The sequence below is a fragment of the Colius striatus genome, chromosome 11, assembly GCF_028858725.1.
Source record: "Colius striatus isolate bColStr4 chromosome 11, bColStr4.1.hap1, whole genome shotgun sequence".
NCBI lineage: Eukaryota > Metazoa > Chordata > Aves > Coliiformes > Coliidae > Colius > Colius striatus.
In genome coordinates, this window is record NC_084769.1 from 13,392,238 (window position 1) to 13,415,234 (window position 22,997).

Below are 22,997 nucleotides of genomic sequence, written 5' to 3' on the forward strand. Positions count from 1 at the left end.
TAAAATTCAAGCCACTTTTTAATCTGTCTTTGAGATATTCGGGTCCTAAATGCTTTTTCCCCAGTGTCTTTCAAAGGAGAAAAATACCTTTGCAAGTCTATACAATACACATTTTTTCCTTAGGGTATCTGTTCATGGCAAACCCATCCTTGTGAAAGGGAAATCTGTATAAAAGCAACATATTGGTATTGTGATTACTTTTAAAAAATTTGACCTGCTTTTTATGTTCCAGAAGGATGTTTAATCTTATAATTAAGGAGAAAATATTCCAGAAGGGTTTCTTTCAGCCTCATCTGTTTTGCATGTTTGGTAACAGTAGAGCTGCTCTAAATGATTGAAGATTCCTGCTCTACTTGAATAACAAAACTTGCATTGCTTAAGAAAAAAGCAGACTGTCAACCAGACATTTAATGCTGATGAAGTTTCACATCACAAACACAGCTCAGCATGTAATGTAGTTGGTTGGTAAAGAGCCTGAGCAGGCTGCTGCAAATAATAATTACTAATGTAATAATGACCGTAACTAACAGAAATGTGACTTGACTTTGAGCTTTCTGTCTTCATTAAACTTGTTCACCTTCTCTGAAACTCTCCATGCTGCATGCTAGCACGGAGCAGTCGTATCCCCCGACCCAGCATGAGTCAGGGGTGCAGCCGTGATACCAGCCGTGAGAGCAGTCGAGATACAAGCCCTGCTCGGGGCTTTCCTCCACTTGGTGAGTACATGTAGGAATTGGAGCTTTAAGGGTCAATATTTCTTTCCTTTTTCCCTTGTTCTAACTGCCCTTTGAAGATACTGCCAGGTGGAATGAGCTCTTTCCTGTCCTCTGTTGGATTCCTAACACACTCCCCTTTTCCAACCCTCTTTCCCTTCTGTTTTCTTCTGCATGCTTCAATTCTGATTCTCAGCATCTGGCTGTTAGCAGGAAAATAGTTTAGTATGAACATTTGTGATTTTTAGTGTCGTTGAATCAGCTTGTTTTGGGGCTGCTGTGCTTCACTTTACAATAGTGACAGAAATCTATAGGAGAGCAAGCCTCTATTTTTTAGGTCACAGTGAAGTCAGTAGCATCGTAGTCTGTTGTTGAGTGATTCTGGTCATGATCTGATTTTCTTACAGCTAGCTAAGACTACATCATTTCTATCCTAAATCCTCCATTAGAAATAGAAGCTCTTTTTTGCAGAGGTTTTATACAACGTAGCCAAACATCAATTAACATGTAATTATGTAGGAAACTTTTGCAAGCAGCCTAACATCATTAAAAAGGATGATATTTTAAAAGAGCATCATTAACAGGCTTCTTAAGTGTACAGTACAAGTGGCAATTGCACTTACCACATGCAGAAGTTACTCTGCGCCATACCAAAAACGGCAGGACAGTTAATGTTTCTGATCAGATACCATGTCATATATCCAACCAAATACATCACTTGTTGTATGAAGGACTTGTTTTGTCATCTCAGACATGAAATATGGTTGATCTCCAAGCTCTCTTCGTTTGTGTAATTTCATAGCTGTGCATGTGGTATTAAAAGTGAGAAAGAAGCTCTTATAAATTTCGTGGAGGCTGAAGAATGGTGCTTTGCATGTAGTGGCAAAGTACAGGCATATAACATAGTGTTGAAGTGGAACATGGCATTTGGGCTTAATTCTGCTGCTTTAATCCAAGAATGAGGAAAGCTTATGAACAATACAAGACGGATGAGCAAAACTTTTCCTGTTTGCTTCTCATACTTGATTACTGTACTGTACTTCAAATAATCTTTTAAACTGACATAAATGTTGTCATTATTGATTTGGCTGCCAGTGCAGAGGCTGGTTGTCTTCATCCATATTAAATCATTGGCAAAAATCCCACTGATTTCAATGATGTAATCTTTAAGTTAATATTAAAGAGGCTTTTGGGTTCAAAACTTCATGATTCTGAGCTGGAAAGAATCTATTTGCATTGTCTGTAATACCACAAACTGTACTGAAAAAATGGAAGGAATTCAACTGTCAAGCATTCAAAACTTGGTTCATAGCTCTTTAGGATAAATAAATGAACTTTTTATTGATTAAACAAAGCTGATTTGATACTAGAGGCATAAAAAGATAGTAGGTATGCAGCTATAGCTCATTTTGGTAGTTGCCTACCTGGCTTCAATTTTGGTTGAAGCTTTTTTTCTCCAGCTAAAGTGTATAAGTAGGCTGGATTTCAGGGTTAATTTGTCAGTGTTCGATGTCACTGTGCTATGTTCTGTTTATTTTATTGAAAATACATTAAATGAAATACCCTCTTGAGCCTTTGCTCTGAAAAAAAAATGCAGTGTACCAGACTGACAGTGAGTTTTGTACACTGCCATCGCTGCTGAGGCTTGATTGGCACACTAACTGTAAAATTTCCATTAGTGTCTGTTACACTGTGTGTAGCACACTTTATTGTGAGGAGAGGGTCATTTAATTTTAGCTCATGGTATTTAGTTATGTGAAGATTAACTATTTTCTGGAAATACTTTAATGTTAAGTCATTAAGTCGATGTGGAGAGGAAATATTGTAATAGTAACCCAATGTATTTCTTCTCCTGTTGTCTTTTTGTGTGTGTTTTCATTGAAATGCTTTAAGCTTAAACACGTTGATGTGCTTGATAATTTTGCAGTGTGTCGTTAATCTGAAAGAAGTGTATGTAGGTCAGTTTAAGCTAAAACAATATGGTTCCATTGCAGTATTTCTAGAACCCAGTTAATCTTGCATTAATGCTAAGATAACGTAATCGTACTGTGCATGGTCTATTTTTGCACACAAAAAATGTAACTTCTATATTGGTGAATTATACTTCAGCTAAGTGTAAATGCCAGGATTCTTAACATTTAACAGTATTATGGTCAATGTCAACACTGACATCCTGACCTTGCGAATGGCTCTGCTTTGTTCCCGGGCTGCTGTGCAGGTATGCATGTCTGTGTACCAAATGTCTTGCTTCCTAAGTTAGGAAACACCAGTGAAGAGCCACTTGATGCTCAACCTCCCTGCAGAAATGTCAGTTTTATTCTTCTGTGGGTTTGATTTTTTTTATTATTCCTATTCTGTCATGATCTTGCAATGATGTCTACAGGGACACAGCAGATGGCTTGGGAGAAAGCAATTGCAAGCTCTGAAACCTAATTATGAGGTTCAGTCCATAATTCTGCACTGATCCTGCAAATCTTTCATGAGTTACTTATGGTATCAGAGGGATTGTTCTCTTGAGTAAATGCATATGTTATCCATAGTTAAAAGGCCATATTGCATATTCTGTATAGCTTTTAGTCAAGCTCTCACAGCTGGGAAAAAAACTGAAACTTAGTTCTTGCTTTGCTAGTGTCTATTTTGTAATATTACTAGTTGTGTTTGTGAATGCTTTGCCTTAAACAGCAGATATATCATTTTTCTGCTGCCCATGTATATGCATAATTGACAAAGCTTGTTTGTATTAGAGGGTGATTCTGCTTTATTTTTTCACTTTCTTGACAGTACTAATAATGATATTAAAGAAACAAGGCCTTCAGTGAGTCTGTGGTGATAAACTGCTGAAATGAGCATTCGGTTTCTTGGGTCAGTTGCTTTGAGCTGGGTGAGCATGTCATTGCCAGACACAGGGAAAGCCTCTTCAGAAAAACTAAATTTCTGTAATTTGGAAATGGCTGGACCAGCTTTTCATTTGCTTTCATAAAGAACTCAGATTTATGCTGAATTCAAGAACTGAAAACCTCTCCAAAGGCATTTTGTGATTGATGTGCTGCTGACATCTGGGAATTGAAGTACGAGCTGTTTGGCTTCAGCTCTTCTGCTCCTGTGTGTACTCCATTGCTATTAACAATTTGTATACATGCAGTGTAATTCTAGGTAGGTGTGTGATATGCCTATTAGCTTATCTGTGCATGTGCATACTTAAAGAAACATGTATGCAAAATTTGTTAAAAGCAAGAGATTTTTGGTAGCAGCAACAGCTATGATGTGTGTATGTGTGTTCACTTGGAGAAGAAACCCAACCCAAAGACCTATATACAGTGCTTGGCTGACCTCCCTGTATGACTCTTTCTACTTGTGTGGTTACTCATTCTCTTTGTTAATGTTTTTTTTATGCATAGGCTAGAATGTTGTGGAAAAATACCTGCAAGCACAGTTCCTAACCATTCGTCATGGCTTCACCTTGGGGTTTAGATCAGACACATCTAAATCCTGCTCTGTAGTTACGTGCTCCACGTACTCATGATGGCTGTCTTCCAGATCTGTGGGTCTGGAACGTGACTGATGTGCACTGGGTTGTTTTTTTGCTGAACTGCATTGGATTTGGGACCGTTACAAAGGAGTTTTGTCATGCTTCGTGTTTATGGTTGTGGGGGAAAGGGGGTAAAAGCTACAGATGGAGGTGTCACTGGGGCTTTGCACTGTATCCGTTACGCATTCATGTACGGCCTCATTTCCCTGTCACTAAGAAACACCTTTACTGGTAGCAGTCACACGCATCCCCTTTGGATTGTGGCATTTTCTGTCTTGGATTAAATGTGTGTTAATCCTGTGGGTGTTGCCATTCCTTCTACTTGCAGCTTCTCGACGTCATTCCAGGTCCACTAGTGCTCTCTCCACTGCTGATTCTGTTGGGCAGTCAGGTGAACAAGCGCTAACTGCATGAATCTGCTTCTTATACGTAGTCTCGTTTTACACCATCTTAACATTTGCCATCACGTGCATCAGCCAGCACTTGGCATGTGCTTCTCACTGCTTTGGGGCTTTCTGTTCTGTTTTTGTTCAATGTGGCTTTTTGTTTTGAGTTTTGTTTATTGGATGTTTTTAATTTCATATATTTTAAGAACATTGTGGACAGCGTTTTAAACAAAGGGTGATCCAGGGCTTTCTCAATTCTCCTGTAAATTGGGTCAGTTGTGCAGCATGGGCTAAATCCTGACTGATGCAGAGTACTTGGAACTTCTTTTTATATTTCCTGTTTAGCAGTGTAGAAGTTCCCAGTACTTAGGACCAGATCCCAGTGGGTTTCATCCCATTCATTACTAAATATTCTGGACTCTTGTCTCCATTAATGAAAGATTTTTTTATGGGATCCTCTCCAAAATACAGCAGCAAGAGTGAAGCACCTGATAAGCTTTCAAAATGAACTTTGGAGCATGACACATACTGATCCATCCTTCATACAATTCTGAAGGCCTTGTCTAAAGTACATAGAAGTTGTTGAAAAAAATGTTCCCTTAATTCCACTGGTCTTTGCATCAGGAGACTAATGCTTACATATAATGAGGAAAAGCTGCAGGTTCTAGTTGCTTCTTCCCCACCCCTCTGCTGGATTAGCAGTGGTGGAGAACCTGTAACTCGCTTGGATGTCAGCATATTTCACCGGGAGTCTGAAAGAGAGTTTCTAGCTTTGAGACAATAGACTTCATTATGGGAACAAAGATGATGTAAAAGATGAGAGTGTCAGTGTTTTTTTTTTCTTGGAGGTTAAATTATATAAGTAATTAGTGATATTGAAAGTTGTTTAATCTCCTTCCTGTAGGGAGTGAAAAATACTTTCTTATACCTCTAGTTAAATGGTTGTCACTTAACTAAAACTCTCAAAATATTTCCCTTATCAGGCTATTTGTCAGAAATGATACAAGCTGATTTGACTGACATTTTTCAAAGTAACAGTTTGAATTTGTATTTAACAAAAATAACTGAAAAGATTTCAAATACCTCAATTGTAATACAGATTTAAGCTTTGTTGGCATTCAACTTGCTGTGGTAGTCACTTCATGCTTAGCTCCTATGGTTTGGTACAAAGCAGAATCAAATTCTCTATGGATACCTGTGTCTGAAAGCAGGCAAAAATGTCCCTTAAAATGGCAAAACTGGGCCAAAAATGGTGATTGGGAATCTTCACCAGGTTTATAACGAGTATAATGAATCTATATAGGGAAACTTGGGAAGGTGGCCAGAGCAGACTCTGCTTATTTCTTGCCCAGTAACATCAGGATTACCTGTACTGGTTATTCCTGGAGCCAAATGTGTTCACAGTCCCATGTCAGATACACTCAAGTATGGTAACAGCATCTTGGAAAGAAGCCCAGAGTGACTTGGGTGTTATGAGTTTGAAGATCACTTTAAAGAGTATTCAGGAATTCCTCATAGCCATGGAGACAGATAAAAGCCAGCATGCCACGCTGTACTTAATTTGTTTTTAAAAAAGCTTAATTTTGTTTCTTTATGCTGGGTATTTAAACTGATCTACAACTGAATTACTTTGTCATTCTGTTCTTCATTTTTTAAAAAAAAACAAACTCAAACTATCTTCCCTTTTCTAATGTAATGCTAAATTTATGTGAAAACAATTGACAATGTTATTTTCTTGATGTGCAATTATTTCAAAAGTTAAAGCCAAATTCTGATCTTGCTAACTTGAGTAATGTCACTGAACTGAGTTTAAATATAAAACTGAGTCCAGAACTTGTCTCAACACCTACAGCCCTTGTACCAGATGTCATTTACACCGAGGAAAATGCTGGTCTTAGGAAAATACACTCCTTTGTAGTGTATATTTCTATTGTAGTACTTGAGTTTCAATCAGACCTAATGCATTATCATTTTTTTCTGTGCTTCTATTAAGAGTGTACAGATCTTTTGCTTTTTGGGGATGAAGTCCTATTTCACCTAAATATTTGAAATGATTCTTCATCCCAAGTGCATTAGAAAAGGGGATAGTAATAACACATACAAGTTTTATTTCTTTGTGAAATGTCGTGATTTGATTACTTTTTGGCAGTAGTTCTGAGAAGTTTGGTTTTTTGTTGTTTGGTTTTTTTTCCCCTTGTAATGTGTTTCGTAGATAATGTGCTGTTGTTGTAAATCAGAGATGTCTTGTCTGGGTATATAACTCTGAAAAACAGCAAGCTTTTTTCCCCCTCAGTAGCTTAATCTCTGACACACTCAGGTAGAGCTTTGGAATTAGGACAGTAGACTGGCAAATTTCAGTCTCTGATTTAAATTATGCATTTCAATGTGACCTAATTCTTTAAAAGATGTTCCAGTGCAGTAGGCTCTTAAGGAAAAAAGTGATGAAGTTTTGTGATAAGCTCAGTGTTTTCCCTGAAAAATACAGTAAGCTGCTGAATATCATGTTTGGCCTCAGTTTTGTGGAAGTTCACAATATAGTTATGCATTTTGATAAACAGTATTTTTCCTTCATTAAGTTAAATATAGATTAACTAATAAAAGACTTTCTCCCTTGCTGCTTGATGATGACCTCCAATATGGATTGACTGATGGCCTATCAAATGGGTTCACGCAGCTTGGTTTATGTACCACTGAATTTGTTGGCAAAACTCTTAGTGGCTCATACGGGTGCAGAGGTGTAAGGTATGTCCCAGGAGAGGTGTTGCCAGTCCTTGAGAAAGCCAAGCCCACATGGAAACAAAAACTTGGAATGCCAAAACCAATCTCTCCCTAATTCTAGAGCAGAGCCAGGATCACAGTTAAAATGATATCCAATCTGGGATGGTGCTGTCAGAGCCTGGCTGTGATACTTGGATCACTGATTCTGTCATATCTCTGCTACCATGCCTTTCTGAATTTGGCCTTTGCCCGAAGAAACTAATTTCAGTATCTTTTTTTGGTAGTGGGGTCAAATGATAAACTATTATTAGGAGTGCAAATGGCATTTTAGACTCCATCCTGTTGCTTTGGATGCCATTGAGAGCTTTGCCATCAAATTCAAAGAGAGAAAGATAATAGAATTTGATTTTATAAAAAGAGAGTTTTATTATATCATAGGGCTTTTAAATGGCATTTAGACTGCTTCTCAGGAATAATAAAACAATAATTGGAGTCACTTCATAAGGAAGTAATAAAACTTATTTTTATACTGTGAGACATAGGGGGTTAATTGAGCCTTGAGACATAACATAGGCTAATCTGGTGCTGCAGGTCTCACATCCTTGCCTGAGAAAAAGCTACAGCATGGATGAGTGCTCAGGTATTAACATGTTTTGACACTGGGCATGATTCTATCTCTCTGAAGTTAATGAGAAGCTTTCTCTTGATTTCAGAGAGTGCCAGATTGGGACCAACGTGTCTGCCTCTAACATAAAAATAAAACTTTGAAACACCTTCTGTGTAAAAATAAACACAAAATAAGATACTCTGCTTCCCAGATTAAAAACAATAATGTTGTCCTGAGGATCCAAAATTGTCTCTGGGGCCCAACAAACAATAGTTTATTTCTCTAATGGCAAACTCTTCAGAGCTGTGGATAAATAAAAGGGTACTTGATGGAAAAGCACTGTGAGTTCCCAAAGCCAGTGGGGAGAGCTACTCGGGCACCTGATTAGGATTCCAAGTGAATCTGAATTCGTTTAACAATCCCTTTCAATGTTGTCTTTTGTGCAGACCGGTTTGGACTCGGCCAGCCAGGCAGGATGCCTGCTTCTGTGAATGCCATGCGAGTCCTGAGCACCAGCACGGATCTGGAGGCTGCTGTGGCCGATGCACTGGTAAGAGGAAAAAATACAAAATGCTTCCGACACCAGAAAGTGGCTTGAAGTTACCTGTACGTACGTTCTCCTCTTTCTAAGTAGCTTTGTTCCGATTGTGCCACTGTCTGATGCTGTAGAGTTAGTTACCTTTTGCTGTTTTGTCTTGGGGTATATTGGCAGCAATATTTGTTTCCTTATTCCTTGTTAGTTCTCCACAGTTGTTATGAAGCAGAGCACTGTGACTCAGTGCTGGAGCTACAGGGTGGGTTGAATCAGCTGTTTGTCTTGGCTGTCAGAGGGTGTTACGTGGTACTGTGGGGTTACTCTGCACTTGCGGAGTTGGGGATTTCCATCAGTCCCGTTACCTGCATGAAGATTTTGTCAGAAAAGCACAGTGTTCTGTGTTAGCATCGATGAAACCTGGTCAGGTTTCCACAAGGACTGAGAATTTCCCAAGTTCCAGCTGTATTCCTGCACCTGGCTAGATCCCTGGGTCAGCTCATAACTTGACTTGCCTATCATTAGTACCATTTCATGCACTTAAGTTGGAGTGTGTCTGTGTTGTTTGCTGCAAGTACTTTCAAACATTCAGTGAATTTCAGAGTAAATTTATTGTAAGTTAAAAAAAAAAATGTTGTCCTGTATAACCTTACTGTGCTATAATATCTCTGGGATAGAACCCAGTGTTTTCTGCTCAGAAGACAAGTGTTAAGATAAGCCTTTGGATCTACCTTGAGAATTTGAGGGAGAGAGGATGTATAGAGGCAGGAGCAATTATTGTACAGCATTAGCTGGGTACCAGTGTACCTTGGGTCTTCTCAGCTTAGGTCTAGAGCTGGAGGGGAGGACTGCCTAATGTATCTTGAGAAAGTTATCTCTTTATGGAGATTCATTCTCTTTATGGAGAATGAACCATGTCCTTAGAGCTTGTGATAGATGTCCTTTCACCACTTCCTAGTTCACTTCCTCTCAGGATGGCTAACATTTTCCTTTTATATTTGATTATCACTGAGCTCATATCACCTGCATTTCTAGATGATTATTAGAGCACTCCTAGAGATATGTAATTTTTTACAAAATGTAGCTTTCTATTATTAAAAAGTATTTGTGGATAATGAAAAGGTAGAACATTATATAGTGGATGGCACTATTGCATTTAGTGTGCTGAATCATTTGTGAGCATTTTCATTACCAAATAAAACCACTTGGGAGACATTTTCTGCTCTCAGCACATCAAATTTCCCACCAGAGCAGTTGAGGGCATAATTATAGATATTGATTTGCCTGTGCAAATGAAACACATTTGTATCCCTGAATGTGAGCGGTTGCTGAGTGCTGGTGTCTTGAAGGAGAAGAGAGTCACAGTGTTTGAATTCACTGCTGATCAGTGAGATCTCTTTGGGTGTGACTTAGTCTTCAGCTAGACTGACAGAGTTCCCTTTTAAATATTCCACTCTTTAACATTATACTGGAATGATAAAGAGTTGAGCACTTAAAAGGAAAATCTTTTAAGTCTGTCTGGAAATCAAATGGTCCTGCTGACTTGGTTGATCAATCTAAATTTGTATGATTGGTATGACAACAATATAGTGTTGTCCCCTTATTTCACACCATCCCAGTTTGCTCTTTTTCTTGGTTGTCTTCTCACAACAGGCAACTTTAAAACTGCGTTCAGACTCCTCTTGAGAGTAATGTGATGCCAGCTTTTACCCAGCAGCCTTGTTGTCAGAGGACTGTTCTTTTCCCTGTAGTAGGAAATTAAAAGAATTTCTCCAAAGATGACTGCAGGCAAATACTCAGTTGAAACAAAACACAGTGGGTCATTTTGGGACCTCTGCTCCCTGTGTTCAATTGCTGTTGGATCCACTACTTTTATTTGAGAGCTGGACTTAGCCTAAACCCACAGTGTCTGATCTGGGAATCACTGCTTGGATCTGTCAGAAGGCCATAAAGAGTGATGGAAAGTAAGGCCTTTAAGCCAAGGGTGCCAGCCAGGGGGTCTTAAAAGGAGCTAAGCTTCAAAAAAGTGTGGTGTAAGAACTGTGGGTTGAAAGAGAACTCAGTTAAGTGAAGTTGGTTAAATGTGCTGTAGTGTAGATAGTGGTTTCCTGACATCAGAATTTCTTTCCAAGACTCTAAAATCAAATGCTGCTTATAAATGTGGAGAAATAAATCATTACCAAAAACATGTATCTTCCTGAGCAGCATTTCTCAAAAGTAAGCAAAGAGGTGCTGTATATCAGTCTGTGATTAAAAAGCTTGATAACAACAGATAATCTCACTTGCAAGCTCCCTAAGGGAAATTGTAGGCCATATGAGGAGTACAGCAGTAAGGAGATAAGTCAGGTGCTGTTATACCCACTTTTATTTTGCGTAAACTGTATTTATTTTAATTTGCTAAGACACATTTGCTATACGTTTTTGTTGCAAAAACAAACCCTACATAAGCTTCTGACATAATTCTCTATGCTTTTTCCCACCCTTCAATATTTTCCTGCCTACAGCTGTTAGGAGACTCCAGGAGCAAGGTACTAGTGCTTTCTTGACTTTTTATTTCTACTTTCCAACTTTCCCCACCCTGTTGCTAACGCCCATGGTACTCGCACTTGAGTTAATTTCTTTGCTTCAATCCTGCAGTCCTAGGGAAAGCAAAACTGCTGGCTTCAGAAGTCCGAGAACTGCAGGACTGGACACTGGAAGGAATTCTGTAGCAAACACTTTAGAATATAGATTATTTTTTTTTCCTGATGCACTGTCTTATCAATTATGTTCTCTTAAGGTACACGTAAGAGTTTGTTTCATAGTATAGCCTTCAATTTATTTTGCTACCATAATTATTCTAATATCCCTTCTGTAAGGATTGAGGTTGTCCAAGATAAGGTAATCAGTTCCTCTAATGCCATGCTATGGAAATAAGGGGGATTTGAGCACTCAACTCCCTTAGCAGCCTCTGGAAAAATCTGAGCCCAAACTAGCAGAGAAATTGTCACCTCCTATATGTCAGTGCATTTTTAGAGTCGCTTCATGATCAATATCAGAGTGACTGTACACGCCAGCACAGATTCCTTTAACTCTTTCTTCCTTATCTTTGTTTTTTTTTTTCCTTGAAGTAGAGTTTATATCAGCATAGAATCTGTAACAATGGGACTGACCATTATTTACAATAAAACAACGTATGGTTTTGTTACCAGTAGCTCGTTACACTGGGCACAAATACCTCACTTTCATGCTAGGGAAGGTAGATCCTGTTCCCCGTAGTCACTCAAATAGTCTGATTGAAAGCAATGGGATCTAGAGTGAGAGGTAAGCAGGCAGTGCTTGGTGACATCTTTAAAACTCTTATGTCACTGTTAACAGTAGCATTAGTCGTCCATTTTGGTCATTACAGATAGAATGTTTTTCTTTTGGCATTGATGCAACTATACTAATTTACTAAGTCCATGTTTCCCCTTTTCTAGAAAAAGCCAGTGAGGAGGAGATATGAGCCCTATGGGATGTACTCTGATGATGATGCTAACAGCGATGCCTCGAGCGCTTGCTCGGAGCGCTCCTACGGCTCCAGGAACGGGGGCATCCCACACTACCTGCGGCAGACTGAAGATGTGGCCGAGGTCCTGAACCACTGTGCCAGCTCCAACTGGTCTGAGAGGAAAGAAGGGCTCATAGGTCTTCAGAACTTACTGAAGAGCCAGAGGACACTGAGGTGATCTTGATAGTTTCATAGTGTCAGCCACTCATGAAAAATGGCTATAGTCATAGTTCTTATGGAGACTCCTGCCTTCTGGAGGGAGACAGAGGCTATTTTTCCCAGCTATGAAGGCTTTGTCTCCACAATGCAGGACTTTAATTACTTTTGGAAACATTTCTGCTATGTGATCAGCGTAATTTGTGTTAAATTTGTAGCAGTAATGTAGAAAGGACACAGGTAATCATGCTATCTCATCTTAACTTCCCTCTGTCTTGTGAAGACCTCCAGTGGTAGGTGCTTGTTGAGATTTCCCACAATGATAGTACTGTGAATGCACTCAAAGGGTGATACTGCTCTTATGTTAGTCTGCATGTTTAGTATTTTTTTGTTTCCCAGCAGCTTAGTTTGTGAAGCAAGCACCCAGTGCACTTATCTAAAATGACTTGGGGTGTGTGTGTGTTTCAAAGATGAGATCAGACGATGCTGGATATACTTTGACTCTTTATGAAGGCTGTGTTAGGTGTAATGACAGATATTAGTTGTAACTCTTGGAAAAGTCTTACCTCAGAAACTGGAATCTCCTACGAATGTTAGAGTTTATAATGTAGAGGGAAGTTTTCTAGGGATATATATATATATATATATATATATAAATAATAATATATATAGGGCAATATATAGTAGGTATACCAACTCTGAAACTTTGCTTATGATGGGAGGCAGATCTTTCTCCTTTACTTAAAGCCACATAAACCCTTCAAATGCTTTTAGCATGTCATGTTAAGTAAAGTCAACTGGCACTCAGGCCATAGGCTTTTCACCTTTAGTTTTATGGTGAAACTGTTTGGGAACAAGCTGTTTATCCCTTGGCTGCTTTGAAGATAACATTCACAAATAGCTGTGACATTTTTATTTTCCTGTTATGAATATGGTAGGCTTAAATGCTGAGTAAGTTTATAAGTGGTTGGTGTATGGTTTATAGCCGACCTCCTTAGATTTGCACAATTGTTTCTGTTTTAAAAGGCCTTCACTCTGCCTGAAAATATTTGACTGTTCCCATTAACAGGCAGAACGAAAATGTACTGAAAGCAGGCCTGGAGAGGTGGTTCTTTTGCCATCACAAAAATATGCTAGCACTTCACATGATGTGGTTCAGCCTTTAGGTGGGAAGTGCTGCAGGTTTTTAATATGGGTAGTTTAAATCTCTAGATGAGAGATGTTTCTTGATGTAGTCTATTTACCAGTCTTGTAAAAGACACTTCCCACATGTATGCTGTCATTTTTTTCTTTAACAAAGTGTGGCACCTCATATACTTGTCTGAAAATGTTGAGTTAGACTTTGATTTTGCCACAAAGGTGTGTGAGATTGTAACCAAGATTTTGAGTGCTGTTGGAGTTAGTTCCAAGGGAGGAAATGCTGAGAAGGCTGGGTGATGGGCTGTTTACCCAGCTCAGTAGCTCTTAACAGAAATGTCAGTAGAATGAAACTATTGTTTTCAATCCTGCTGGTTGCAGTGTTTGAACTGTACTGCTGTCACTAGTCCCTCATGCTAGCCTTTGATCCTGAACAATTTATAAACCTGTCCCAGAAATGACACCCCTGCAGAGTTTTTCTTTAATTTGATACTAGACCATATTTAAATTTGGTTTGCTTTTGGTCTGCTTCCTCCTTGGTTCAGGGTTGATCTGATGCCTGTTCTAATGATTAGATTTTATCATCCTGTTTGTTCCCATGGAATGTTGCAGAGCATCGTCAAGGTCATTAGTTCAAGGGGCAAGTCTGTCTGTCTCGTAATTAAACCTGGTATCTTCTGGTGTGGTATAAAGGCACTGATGTGGCTAGGTTTTCTTTAGTACTCTAAACTGAGAGATGACTGATGTTACATTAGCTGGGATTTGAATATCCAGAAAAATGTGCATTCAAAGTGGTGTGGCACTTAATGTTTGTTTCATATAGCTTCATGTGGCCTAGTTCTCTAAGGGCTCTCCCTTAGATCCTCTAAATAAAACAAGGCCAAAAAATCCCTTAAGGAAATATTCTTTCACTGTCTGCTTCAGTTTAATACTTGCATTGTTACCTCAGGTCTATGAGCTTTTAGGAAGACACATATTTGCTGCCCTCATATAACCTTTGTCTAGAAAGAAAATTCAGTGGAGTAATAAGTCAGAGTTCATTCAGAAAGCTGCAATCTGCATGAAGTCAGGAGAGTATTGTTGAGTTTTGAGACTGTACAGTCTCACCCTGAATGAAGTTGACAGCTTGGTGGTGGTGTTACAAAGACTTTTTCCTCTATGTCAAGCTCTTATGACCTTATTTTTGTGCCCTTTTAAAATTTCGTCAGCTTTTTATGTATAGGTTTATTTGAAAAGAAATGTCCTCTATTACTTGCAAACAGACATAAAATAGCTGTAGACTGCTAGCATATCCTTGTCTGGTCTTTGAACTTTATTTTGAAAATGAGAGAGATCTTGGTGGGCTGTAGGATTAATGTCTTTCTGGAAAGAAGGTAGCTGTAATGCAAGACTTTGATTGTTCTCTAAGCAATCTATGTGTGTTTCTCTAGTTGTTCTGCTTTTGTAGTAATCATGAAAAATATCTAACTGCATCCATAATATGCAGGAAATGTTACCTAACTGTCTTGCTGTGCTTTTATTTGCACAGTAAACAAACAGAACTTCTGCTTTCTATGGCAATTAACCTTGCAGGAAAAACTAAGACTCATATTTTCTATACATTGCAAATAAGAGATTTGACATCGAGTAGTTCAACATTGGACTAAACCTCAGTAACTTGTGAAAAGGATCCATACATAGATCATTCTTTCTTCCTATGGAATAAAAAGAACATTACTGAGCACCTAATAGTCTTTTACTAATAGGAACTTAGGGTGTGCCTTGACCACTTGTTAATCAGTCTTTCATTTCTATATATTTTTCTCCTTCATGTGCCTGCTCTTAGACTTTGGAGTCAGTTCTGGTATCTGTGAATAATGTGTGACTCTAGACTGTTTTTACTGAAAAACCGACAATTTAGACCAGAATAGTATCATTAGTATATACTCAAACAGCATGGAAGTTGTAATTTTACTTGAATATTTGAATTTCCTGACACAAGGAAGCTTGAGAAACGTATTCCTAGGCTGCAGAAGACCCGTTTCAGTGAGTTAGTGACTTTGATGCAGACAGAAAGTAAATATCTCCCCTGAATGTACATATTTCAAGTTACCTTCTGCAATTCAGAATATAGAAGGAAACAGAAGCAGCAGGAAATCTGAATGTCTGGCTTATAATTTTTTAAAAAAACAGGTTTATTAGATTTCTTAATGTACGACTGGTCGTCCCAGCAGTTGAACTAGAAAGCCAGTTAAGGCTTTGCCTAGATACAGAGTTTTTAGAGATGTGGCTTAAGTAATATTTAAAAAAAGAAGGTTAATTCTTTCAGCTGTTAATATTTATTAGGGTTTTTTGCTGCAACTAAAGTTTTAGCATTAATATCATGTTTTATTTATGTGTTTTAGCCGAGTGGAGTTAAAAAGGCTATGTGAAATATTTACTCGCATGTTTGCTGACCCTCACAGCAAGGTAAGACCACAAAGACTTGGCTCACTCTTACATTACCACGTGTGCACATTTGACACTGTTCCAAGATGAACGGTTTTGTATTTATACCCCTGCCATCTGCCAGGGAAAACTGACATTGATATAAATCTGCTTGATTTTTATCTGTTTTACAATGAAGAGATGTGTCTCAGTCTCTCTTATGTTGCTAGGATCTGGTTACTTTGTGGTTCACACAGAGCAGCTTAATGCCTTTCAGATGTCAGCTCCTGGAGTGAGAAGTTCAGTTTTATCTGTACTTCTCTAGGGAGAGTCTTGGTGATACGCAGTGAAGTGAGGCCCATGAAGGGTAATGAGCCGTAGTTCAGCCTCATGGTCACTGGGGTTTGTCTGTTCTATACACCTGGGAGCAGTATCGGGTCTCACTGAGATACCCTTCTGGATCTCATAATTAAAGTCTTTAATATTTACCTTCTTTGTAACACTCACCTTTGAAACTAAAGACTGCGGCATGAATTTACAGACATCTCTTAAAAAGTAGCAGGGTAGAGAATAGGGAGGTTGGGCCCATAGGTACATTCAGAGCCAGTGGTGTTCTGTTGACAGGTAGGAATTACATGCCTTTTCCTGAGGAGATTACTGGTTGAAGGCAACCAGTAACAGGTGGGTAAAAACATCTGCTGTTGGGTTAAGTACAGTTTGAGAAAGAATTAGTTGTATAAATATTTGTACTTCAGACATCTTGGTAAACCAATTTTAACAAAAGATTGGCAGGTGGAAATCCCCTCATTAGGCATAGTCACTTGTCACAGGTCTTGCTCAAAGTGTGCATTTTTGGCCCTAATGAGGGACCAGCTGTCCTTACAGGCCTTATTGAATGTGACACTTCTAACCTGTGAGGGCTCAATGTTTTGGTTGTCAAAGGTTTGGTGTGTGTTGTGAAAAGGATGAAGGGATAGCCATTTGCTTGCAAACTGTTTCCAGTTTCTTCGTGAGGTTAAGGTTTACTGCATGCTGGGCCTAAGCGTGTCCTCTCTGGCAGTGGTGAACTGACAGCTGCACTGCCTTTATAGAATCATTGCCACAAACTCAGTAAGTGTAGTGTTAAACATATGTAAACTTTGATACATATAAACATTATATATAAATAAGTGCACTTTCAAGACTGAAGGGACTGGATCTGTTCCAAAATGTACAATTTATAAGTAGCTTCATGGAGAGGAGATTGTGTTTTAAGAAATGTAAACTTTCAAGGAATGCATCTTTTATCTGTTTACAAACTGCATCTGAACAACCAGCCTTGATCATTACGTGTGCTAACGAGTGGTTTGTTTTGTTGCATGGCCTGCTTTGCGGTGGAATTCACAACAGAGAGTAAGTGTATCCTACCCCTTTCCTTCATTTGTTTCTTGTGGTATTTTAATATGACACATTTTAGACATCTTGTGTGTTCTCTCTTTCAAAGCAGTATAGTTACTAAAATCATTCATTCATGAAACTGTCTATAACAAAATCATCCTGAAACTCAGACTGCAAGCCCCTCGCCTTTGATTATTTCTTATTTAAAGCACTGTATACCTTTTTGTGACATTTGTTTTCTTTATAGGTCTTCAGCATGTTTCTGGAAACTCTGGTTGATTTCATCATCATTCATAAAGATGACTTGCAGGATTGGCTTTTTGTTCTCCTGACACAGCTGCTAAAGAAGATGGGAGCAGATTTGCTGGGGTCTGTGCAGGCCAAAGTTCAAAAAGCTCTGGATGTCACCAGGTAGAGTACTCAGATGGAAAATGTTATGGAGGTTTTTGCAGGATTACAGGAAAGCATCTGATGAACAATTTAGAAACCCAGCAGTGCTGTATATTTTGAGGGCTCAATCTTGATGAATACCAGAATAAAGGAGAACAAACTTATGTCACAGTATTTCAAGCATTGAATTAAAAAGGCCTGACTCTTTTCTAAGTAGGTAATGTTAAGCATAATATTTAAAATGTGTAACTGATTAATTTGGGTTTTTGCTGTGCATATGCTTAGATATCAGTTTTCTTTTTGACTGATGGAGGAAAAAAATTTGCAGTATTCAGAATATGAATGGTGCTATACCACAGAATTCAGAGCATCCTTCGTGTTGTTCAAACAGCAAATAGCAATAATGTCAACATAAGACCTTGAATGTTACTGTGATGTGCACAGTGATTCTATAGGCCACATCCTTTTCCAAGGAAGTCCAGCACAGGACGCTGTTACAGTAAAGTTCAGCTCATCCTGGAAACAGGATAGTAACAATAAAATAGAAAAGTAGTGGTAATCCATGAAAAAATAGGATAGAGTAGGGAGAAGGAGGAGAGAAATCAAAACCAGGTGTGAACTCTGAGGACAAGATAAAAGAAAAGGGAACAAAGCACAGCCTGATATAAAGGAGGAATGGACAGCTGTGCCAAAAGCTGGATAGATGTACAGAGAGCAGATAGAATAACAGTGTATAAAGATATTGATTTAGTAATTTTCTCCAGTATTAAATCAATAATCAGCTAATCTTTAGTCTTTGAGTTTCTCTGGTTGATGGAAAAGTTAAGAAAAGGTGTTGGAATCTGTTGTGTAGGCTTTAAAGTATCAATATTATTCAGTCCTGAAAATTTATGTTGCATTACCTTTTTGCCTTTGTTCTCTTTGGACAGGGATTCTTTTCCATTTGATCAACAATTTAACATTTTGATGAGGTTTATTGTAGATCAGACCCAAACACCAAATCTGAAGGTCAGTATCAAAAGTCTTTTCACTAAATCATCAACGTGGTTATCTTAGCTTGCTATGTCAAGCGTGCCATAAAGTATAGAACTTATATTATAAGGTACAACTAATTGTAAATAACAGCATGATATAGACATGATATTGGAAACTTTGATTAACTCTTTCATTCTCTAATTTAATAAATTTTGATACCTTTCAAATAGGTTCCTATAACACATCACGAGTCAACAAGAGTTGGACTTTAAGCACACTGGAGCATATTAAAGTTTAGGCATGGAAAATTCCTCTTTATCTTGCTCTTGGTGGAGAGAAAAGCTGTCTGTGCAGGACAGAAGGGACCAGACCTTGTCTGAAGGTCTAGGAAGTTGGGACTCTTTTACTAAATCCTCCAAAAGGGATACTGTTGTGCAGACTAATTTTCAGGAAGCTGCTGTTTCAAGGATCTAGAAACACTGTGAATTCTGGAAGTCACACACGTTTATTTTCCAGAGTTGGGAATACCCAGGATGCCAAGTGACTCAAGTGTTTTTTCTTCAGTTTCCCAAATTTTGGATATTTTGAGACTCCAGCATTAGGCATTTGTTTTGTGACCAAAAGCTATGGTTTGGCATCTGGAAGAATAGTGGCTGGTGGAAGTAGTGTGCTAGAGTACTGATTTGCTTATGCAAGTAACACAGGCAGATATATATATTGCAAGTCAGTCCTGATACACCATTCCAGGCCCTTACTGCACAAAATTTGTCCTAGGTAGAAAGTTGCTCTTGATTTTTGAAACATGACCTAGAGACATGACACAGGAGGTTGAGGGTTTTGACTCTTTGTGACACAAGCCATACCAATCTGTAGTGACATCTGTTTCATATGGGATAAATCTACCTTTGCCTGCTTATGAGCTTAACAAACCTCTTTTCACTTCTCAGGTGAAAGTTGCTATCCTGAAGTACATTGAGTCCTTGGCAAGACAGATGGATCCAACAGACTTTGTGAACTCCAGTGAGACGAGACTTGCTGTATCTAGAATTATAACTTGGACAACAGAACCAAAGAGCTCAGATGTGAGAAAGGTAGGCCAGGATGATGATCAAGTATTTACAGTAATTATTGATCTTTAAACCAAAAGATTAAAATGGATCTGAAACATGTCTGCATGTGGGTTTTTTTTCTACTGGCGACTTGGCTGTGTGACTTTACTGTGCAAAAATAAATTGTAGTTGAAAATGAGCTTTTTCTTGAGCAATCTGGAAATATCTCCAGATTTTTGTTTATTTAGGTGAAGGCTCTGTGCCCTGTAGACTAGAGTGAAATCTAGCACAACTTCTTTTTTATAATACTGTTAAAAGAAAAGTAAACAAATCAGTAAGCTGCCAAGAACTCTCAACTCTTTGCTTTTAAAAGCTGTATGTTTATCTCAACCTGGAAAAAACTGACACATTTAGGTCAGGCCTGGGTAATACAGTTACCTTGTTCTTTATCATGCTCTAGATGCAAGTGGCAGGCAAGCTAAATTGGGGCAGATAGTGATATTCATCTCTCCCAAGAGAAAAGTGAAACTTAGTGTTACGTACCTGGCATCTGTAACACGATTTAAAATTACCTTCTCTTCCCAGCCCAGGTGTAGAAATAGATTCCAGGAGGAGTTTTAAGGCTTTGAGATGGATTTTAAAAAAACCCCACAACTTTAAGCATTTTGGAAAGTGAAAATTGTGTGAGATTTTTACACTGTATGTGCACTGAAGATGTTGAATTAATACTAGAATGACATTCTATAACTTTGGAAATACAACAAACATAATTTTTATTGATTATTTGACTCTGAAGAAAAGATCACTGGATATCAAAGGTGCTGCAACTGCAGCATTATCTGATAGCTGACACGAGGCTTCAAAGAAGCTTTTTGGGTGCGTGCTGTTTGATTTCTGACATACAGTTGATTGGATCTAGGGAGAAATGTCTCATCTTCTTTTCCAAAGACTTTCTGCAGGGATCTTTTTCATACCAGTGTGACTGAAATTTGCTTCTGCAAGATAGCCCGCCTCAGGAAAATTAAAGAAAATCGACTTTAAATCCTGGACTTAGATATGGAATATGTGTTTGTGTTTTGATGCTTCCATGTACCATGTCAGAAAGAACTGAACAGGCAGAGAAGGTGCTTCCCTGTTACAGTTGAAGTAAACCACAGTTTACCGTGCTGGTGGTCTGCAACAGGGAGTTGTAATTAATTTAAGTAGAAATCTACATCAGAAAAGTAGAATCTCTGTATATTGCTCAGCAGAATAAATATTTCACCATTAGGGGTCATCATTGCTGCATGCAAAGTAGAAAAAGTGTGTGCCGCAGCTGAAGTAATTCTGTTGGCTGTGAAGCTGTGAGGAGTGGCTGTTCACAGTGCTCAGTCCACCATTCTGCCTGTTTGAAAGACCTGCAGAGCTTTGGCAAAAATTACAGCAAACTCCACCTGAGCAGCACCTGTGCAAGTGCCTTGGGCTAACAAGAGATTAGAGCAGCTCTGCAGAGAGAGACCTGGGAGTCCTGATTGATAATAAACTAAACATGAGCCAGCAATGTGCCCTCGTGGCCAAGAAGGCCAATGGCATCCTGGGATGCGTCGAGTGTGGGCAGCAGGTCAAGGGAGGTTCTTCTCTCTACTCTGCCCTGGTGAGGCCTCACCTGGAGTCGTGTGCCCAGTTCTGGGCTCCTCAGCTCAAGGAGGACAGGGAAGTGTTAGAGAGAGTCCAGCACAGGACCACCAAGATGATCAGGGGTATGGAACATCTTTCATATGAGGAAAGGCTGCGGGAACTGGGGCTGTTTAGTCTGGAGAAGAGGAGACTGAGGGGGGATCTTATTAACATTTATAAATATCTAAAGGGTGGGCATCAGGAGGTTGGGACATCCCTTTTTTCTATAGTATCTAGCAACAGGACAAGGAGTAATGGGATGAAGCTGGAACACAAAAAGTTCCACTTAAACATAAGAAAAAACTATTTCACTGTTGAGATGAGGGAGCCCTGGCACAGGATGCCCAGGGAGGGTGTGGAGGCTCCTTCCTTGGAGGTCTTCAAGACCCACCTGGACATGTTCCTATGCGACCTGATCTAGGTGACCCTGCTTCTGCAGGGGGGTTGGACTAGATGATCTCTAAAGGTCCCTTCCAACCCCTACCATTCTGTCATTCTATGATTCAATCTAAATTATTTTTTACACCTGTATGTGACTTGGATTTGCCTCTGCCTGTAGCTTTCAAGTCAATTATTACACAGTTAAGCTAACCTAGGCTGCTTAAAATGAATGCCCAGGTGGTCTTTATCATACCGTTGCTGTACTATGATTTTATTAAGAACATAGTACAAACCACGGGCTTTAGAAGAAACACTGCAGCCAAGGATTTATAAGCAATCATTGGCCATTATCTCTGCCAAGATTGTAGTTAACAGACTAATAAATTCATTATACAGTAACGAACTGGATTATCAAGGGCCAACCCAACAGGTGAAATGTTCTGAAGAACACAATTAAAAAATTGCCCTCCTTTTTTAGAGACTGTAGGTTGGGAAAAAAGTACTCGTTGTTTTTAAAGATTGAGATGATTTATTTAAGCATCAGAGGATTCTGCCCTCATGGAAGGTATTACAGTGGCTTTCCAGATGTGATGTTTTCCAAGTGCAATGCAGACCATGCATGGCAAACATTCCCACAACCTAAAAATGGAGACAGCAGTTGAGGTTATGGGGGAGAGAACCAGTTCAGTCTTCAAATGATCAAAGTACTACAAGTGACCAGTAAAAAGTATAAAATAAAATATTTCTTCCAGTAGAATTTGAGACCACTGGTGCAATCAATTCAGCTCCTGCAAGCTGACTTTATTTTTGGTCTTGGCTGACACAGTCCAGTCCACGTGTGTTACTGGGGCTGACTCAGTGAACAACAATGCCAGCGCTCAGCTGCTCGTGGAGGCAGGGACTCTTCCCCCAAGAAATACAGTCCCACAACCAGTGTGGATCTTGCACAGATTTGAGTTACTGAATGCTACCTTAAATTAAAGTAGCATCTGTGTGTGTGGTGGCCACGCTGTTCTGTCTACATTTTACCTTTGAGCAGATGCAGGTAGAGCAAGCTTGCTCATGCTAGTGGTGAAGTACATAAATGACCCCGCCAGCAGGGGAAACATGTGGCTGCCATGTGCACGTGGCAATTCTCTGGTGCCAATCAAGGGGTCTGTTCAAGAAATGGATTACATTTTTAGTCAATAGTGAGACTATCCTTTTACTAGTCATCATCTGCACATTATTGCTGTTTACTCTTTGTGATGATGATAGAGGTACCAGCCTCAGAGTCTTAAGGCACTTGAGAAAAATGGAGCAAAAAGAAGCACTTGGTCAAAAACCTTTTTCAATCGCTGTGGTACAGCTTTATAAATAAACTTTGCTTATTCTTATGATGACTAGTTAAGAATATTTAACCTGTCTGCCACCTCACTTCAACTACAGATCATGTTTTATAGCCAGTGAAATCAGA

At 39.0% G+C, this 22,997-nt stretch overlaps 1 protein-coding gene across 1 annotated transcript in view; it reads left to right on the top strand.

Annotated features, from left to right (window-relative positions):
• CLASP1 (cytoplasmic linker associated protein 1) overlaps window positions 1-22,997 on the top strand; it is a 182,200-nt gene that overhangs the window by 116,362 nt on the left and 42,841 nt on the right. The window contains exons 22-29 of the mRNA XM_062004923.1: window positions 8,400-8,503; window positions 10,990-11,013; window positions 11,944-12,188; window positions 15,692-15,755; window positions 16,757-16,759; window positions 17,338-17,501; window positions 18,410-18,488; window positions 19,403-19,546. Of these exons, the coding sequence (XP_061860907.1) occupies window positions 8,400-8,503; window positions 10,990-11,013; window positions 11,944-12,188; window positions 15,692-15,755; window positions 16,757-16,759; window positions 17,338-17,501; window positions 18,410-18,488; window positions 19,403-19,546 (827 nt within the window). The remainder of the gene's footprint in view (window positions 1-8,399; window positions 8,504-10,989; window positions 11,014-11,943; window positions 12,189-15,691; window positions 15,756-16,756; window positions 16,760-17,337; window positions 17,502-18,409; window positions 18,489-19,402; window positions 19,547-22,997) is intronic.